The sequence below is a fragment of the Gobius niger genome, assembly GCF_951799975.1.
Source record: "Gobius niger genome assembly, chromosome: 3".
Lineage (NCBI taxonomy): Eukaryota > Metazoa > Chordata > Actinopteri > Gobiiformes > Gobiidae > Gobius > Gobius niger.
Window position 1 is genome coordinate 43,638,617 of NC_136854.1, and position 5,582 is coordinate 43,644,198.

The 5,582-nt window shown below is 41.0% G+C and overlaps 1 protein-coding gene across 1 annotated transcript; it reads right to left on the reverse strand.

The window, feature by feature from the left end:
• Positions 1-267: 267 nt before the first annotated feature.
• LOC306960519 (uncharacterized protein) lies at positions 268-5,299 on the reverse strand (the record flags this gene model as incomplete). The annotated part of the gene is made up of 3 exons (XM_079552949.1): positions 268-1,313; positions 4,850-5,143; positions 5,293-5,299. The coding sequence occupies 3 exons, from the start codon at positions 5,297-5,299 to the stop codon at positions 268-270; spliced, it is 1,347 nt and encodes a 448-aa protein (XP_079409075.1).
• Positions 5,300-5,582: the final 283 nt, after the last annotated feature.

Here is a 5,582-nt window from a genome sequence, read left to right on the forward strand (position 1 = left end):
AGATGTAAGAAAGACTTCGACTCTGACAAAGTTCAGATCCAGATCCAGATCCAGATCCAGGCTGAAAACCGTTCTGTTTGGCAGATGTGAAGCTCTGAAATACTTTGTTCAATTTGTGCTCTACAAATAAACTTTCTGTGATCAAATGTATAAGATAAAAACAAATGTGCATAAGGAGCTTGACATATCTTTAGATCATTTGTACATTTTACTTTACAGTGTTGAAGGAAAAGTTTACTATAAACATCCTGTGGCCGCTCTGTGGGATCAGCTCATCGTGTGTTCACTCTCTTTGGTCTCCGCGCCGGCGTCCGGGCTGAAAAGGCCGACCTGCTGCATCTCCATCCCCGCGTCGTAGGGGCCGGCGATGGCCTGGAGCGCCTCGTCCTGCTCCGCCTCCGCCGCCGCCGCCCCGCCGTGCGTCTTCACGTGGCGTTTGAGGTGGCACTTGTCTCGGAAGCGCTTCTTGCAGACGGCGCAGGTGAACGGCTTCTCCCCCGTGTGCGTCCGCATGTGGATGATGTAGACCGTCTTCTGGGCGAAGGCCTTGTCGCACACGGGGCAGCTGTACGGCTTCTCCCCGCGGTGCACGGCGGAGATGTGGCGCAGCAGGTTGTGCTGCTGCTTGAGGCGCAGCCCGCACTCCGGGCAGCTGAAGCACTTCTCCTGGCTGTGCGTCTGCATGTGGCGCTTCAGGTTGCACTTCTGATTGAAGCCCTTCTTACAGACGGGACACCTGAAGGGCCGGTCCTCCGTGTGAATGCTCAAATGCTTCTTGAAGCTGGACTTGTTGCTGCAGGGCTTGTTGCAGACGGGACACCTGAAGGGAGGGGTCTGGACGTTGTGTATGAACGCGTGTTTTTCGAACTGCTCGTCGGTTTCGAACGCCTTCCCGCACACGGTGCACTTGAACGGTTTGGGCAAATCCAAATCGCTCCTCTTCACTTTTTTACCCGTCAGCTCGGAGCTGAACAGGCTTTTGTACAGAGCAGGAATATCCTCCTCCACGAAGTCACTCATGTCCTTCTCTCCCTGTCCGTCGATGGCGGCCGCGGATTTGGCCAGACGCACCCACCCGTCGGAACCGTCAGACTCGGAGCCGCTGAAAGCCGGGTCCTCGTTCTCGGGGTGTGGCTTCAGGCTGCACCCCGGCTCCTCCGCCCCCGCAGACGCCTCGCTTTGCCCCGCGGCTGCGTCCGGCTGAAGGAAGGACGAGGCGTCGGCTTCCTCTTCCTCGGTTTTGACAGCGGCCGGAGGAAACAGGAAATCCAAGGGCGGATGTTCCTCCTGCGCCGGCTCTGGGGTTTGTCCATCTGAACGACAGATAAAAGCAGCACAACATGAGGAGAAAGGAGAGACAGTGTCGCTGTATCTGGGAAATAGTTTCAATTTATGGATTAACCGAGAGCTTTTTTTCCAGTTCAGCTTTACCCAAATCCTGTAGGCCAGTGTAACGCCTCATTTGAAAGCTAAGATCTACAAAACTCATCTAAATGGATCTTTTTCCTCACGTCATCACATTTTTTTCCCATCATTTTTGTGGGGTTTTCAACTCATTTTTGTAAATTTTTTGTAAGTTTTTTGTCAAATAGTAATTTTTTTGTCACTTTTTGTCACTTTTTCATCATCTTTTCATCATTTTTTTGTCAATTTTTTTGCCCTTTTCTGTCAACTTTTTGTGACATTTTTGCCACTTTTTCATCATTTTTTGTCAATTTTCCGTCATTTTTTTGTCAATTTTTTGTTAAATTTTTATCACATTTTTGTCAAATCTTTGCCACTTTTTCATCATTTTTTTGGTAAATTTTTTGTCTTTTCTTTGTCATTTTCTGTCAATTTTTTGTGACATTTTTGCCATTTTTTGTACATTTTTTGTCTTTTTTTTGTCACTTTCTGTCTTTTTTGTGTCCATTTTTTGTCACATTTTTGCCACTTTTTCATATATTATTTTGTCAGTTTTTTGTCAAAGTTTCTCACTTTTTTGTCACATTTCCATCATTGTTTTCGTCTCAGTTCTGTCACTATTTCCACACCTTTTTTCCAGAAGCTTTTGGATTGGGGTAAAGCCAAACTGGAGAAAATGTGCTCGGTTCAGGCGGGACTTAAGGGGTTAAAAGTACATTTTAGTTGGCTAATAATTCCCCACTTTCCATCATGTTGTAATGAAGTTAGTTCAGTCAGTTTAAAGCAGCACTAAGTAACTCTTGCCCCTAGAGGCCATAAGCGCAACTGCAGGTGTCGTAGCATGTTGTGTTTTTTTACTCATTAATTGTCCTGAGAGTAAATACTACACTGACAGAAAAGACAAAGGGACTGAGGGATATTGTTCATCAATGGAAATCATTATTTTTACTCAAACTTGGCTGTAAATACTGTTTAAGTGGTGCTAGCCCGCAGTTAGCTTTGCCCCTTAGCCTGTTAGCTTCTTCTTCGTGATTCCATTAGTGTGTATTGGGGCTCCGGGCCGGTGTCAGTCAAGTTGCAAACATGGTTTTCTGGCCAGAGACACCAGGGGGCGATGAAAGACCCTCCAATCATCCCATAAACACTTGTATTTCCCCCAGAGGGACTACGGGGAGGATTTATTAAGGTAAACACGTTAATTAGTGCTGCTTTAATGGCAAAAAATATGTCTTTTTGTGAAATGCTACAAGGCTGAAGATATAAGATTGTTTTAAGTGTATTATTGAGCTACGATGACACGATTATCACTGGCTCGTCGGTGATGATATAGGGTTAGGGTTAGATTCAGACCCACACTGGTAAGACGGGGCTCATTAAGTAAAGGTTTGGGGTTCATATCCGCTTCACTGTTAATCGTTTTCTGAAGTCATTAAAGACATTGAAACACAAATGGACCAAACTGTGCTTTAACTTGTATTAAAAATGTCAGGGTGAGGAGAATGAAGAGGCAATTCAGGAAATAATTAAAGCGGGGACTCGAACTCACAACACTACGGAGCATAAGTGCAGCCGCCTAAACCACTGGGCCGTCAGCAGCGACTCACTCTACAGGCTTATTAATTCATGGACAACATTTGTGATTAGGGCTGCTCGATTATTGAAAAAATAATAATCACGATTATTTTTTGTCATAATTGAAATCACGATTATTCAAACGATTATTTGTTGCCTTTAAAAAAATCCATCAAAAAAGTGACAAAAATCCAGCAAAAAAAATGACAAAAATCCAGCAAAAAAAGACGAAAATCCATTAAAAAAGTGACAAAAATCCATTAAAAAAGTGACAAAAATCCAGCAAAAAAAGACAAAAATCCATCAAAAAAAATGACAAAAATCCAGCAAAAAAAGACAAAAATCCATTAAAAAAGTGACAAAAATCCAGCAAAAAAAGACAAAAATCCATTAAAAAAGTGACAAAAATCCAGCAAAAAAGTGACAAAAATCCAGCAAAAAAAATGACAAAAATCCAGCAAAAAAAGACGAAAATCCATAAAAAAAGTGACAAAAATCCATCAAAAAAAGACAAAAATCCATCAAAAAAAATGACAAAAATCCAGCAAAAAAAGACAAAAATCCATTAAAAAAGTGACAAAAATCCAGCAAAAAAAGACAAAAATCCATTAAAAAAGTGACACAAATCCAGCAAAAAAGTGACAAAAATCCAGCAAAAAAAAGACAAAAATCCATTAAAAAAGTGACACAAATCCAGCAAAAAAGTGACAAAAATCCAGCAGAAAAATGACAAAAATCCATTAAAAAAGTGACACAAATCCAGCAAAAAAATGACAAAAATCCAGCAGAAAAAATGACAAAAATCCATTAAAAAGTGACAAAAATCCAGCAAAAAAAATGACAAAAATCCATTAAAAAGTGACAAAAATCCAGCAAAAAAGTGACAAAAATCCATTAAAAAAGTGACAAAAATCCCAAAATTAAAAATTAGAAAAAAAAATGTGAAAAAAAAATTTGACAAAAAAAAAAATATTTGAAGAAAAAAAAAAAATTTGACAAAAAAAATTCTAATCGATTTTTTGCGATTATGCTGATTTTGTAATCGTTTACTGTTGTTATCGAAATCGTAATCGAACTTCGATTAATTGCACAGCCCTATTTGTGATTATTCATTAAAAAAAAAGAAGAAAAAAAAGCTTTCAGCATTTTTAATATATCCTTTAATCTCGTCTTTTTGCCCTGATTTTGGCCTTTTATGTTCACGTGTGAAAGATCAGGGAGAAATCAGAAAATATACATCAGATTTTGCTGTTTACATGAATAAGCACCGATTCTTCCCAGTGGGAGCCCAGTCCATAAAAAACAAATAAAAAGGGGAAAAAGTCACAGTTGGGATGATCTCAGTCTCGTGGTGGTTAATGAGCCCTGTGTTCCAGTGTTAATCACATATTTTAAATTAGTCTTAGTCTTTTGACTAAAATGTAATTTAATTTTAGTCTAGTTTTAGTCGACTAAATTTAAGACTAATTTAGTGGACTTTGCATTGATAATATTGATTATAATCATGTTTAATGTTGTTCCTCTGCTTCATGTTTCTGCTCCACATGAACAAAGCTCAGAGCTGATCCTTTAAACATGATCTGAGGCTCTTTCAGACGCTCAATACAAGTGTGGATGATTTTAGTCTCTCCTTTTCATGTTTATTTAAAAACGGAATAACAGCTTTACAGTTTAGGTGATATTTATTGCATCATTTTTGTAATTGGGGCAAATTCGCCTGGAGACGCAAAGGTTTGAGTGGGGGCTCGTGCGCCTTTAATCATCTGGGACTCCAGAGCTCTGATCCGGGCTTTGGTCTCCATGTAAACATCAGTCAAGTCACAGCCAAACTCCGGCTGATGTGCACAGATGTGCACAGATGTGGAAGCCTTACCTTTGTGCAGTCGCTGCTGCTGGAGGAGCTTCAGGCGCAGAACCTCCTCCTCATATTCCGCAAATGTTCGTTCAAAAAGCGCAAAGATTTCATCCGCCGCGACGACCAGCCGCTCCACCACCAGGTCCCGCAGCGCCGGGCCTTTCAGGGGCGTCTTCAGGGCCGTTTTCAGGGGCATCTTCAGGGCTCTGTGTTGCTCCTGCTCCGCCGAGCCGCCGCTGAACAGGAACAACACCGCGACGAGCTGGGCCTGGAGCGGTGGCGCCTCTAGCGGCGCGGGGAGGAAACGCCGGACTGTGAGGTTTAAAGGTGAGGTTTAAAAAAGAAAAAGAAAAGAAAAGAATGTAGATATTGTTCTATAGATATACTTAGATATATAGATATACTTATAGATATTATTACTTACGTTTATTTTCATTGATTCATTTCAACATGAACAATACAAGCCATAGCAAAGCTGACATGTTAAAGTAAAATAAAATAATAAGATACAAACTTAGTTAGTCTGAGGTTAGTTAGTCTGAGGTTAGTCTGAGGTTAGTCTGAGGTTAGTCTGAGGTTAGTCTGAGGTTAGTCTGAGGTTAGTCTGAGGTTAGTTAGTCTGAGGTTAGTCTGAGGTTAGTTAGTCTGAGGTTAGTCTGAGGTTAGTCTGAGGTTAGTTAGTCTGAGGTTAGTTAGTCTGAGGTTAGTTAGTCTGAGGTTAGTTAGTCTGAGGTTAGTCTGAGGTTAGTCT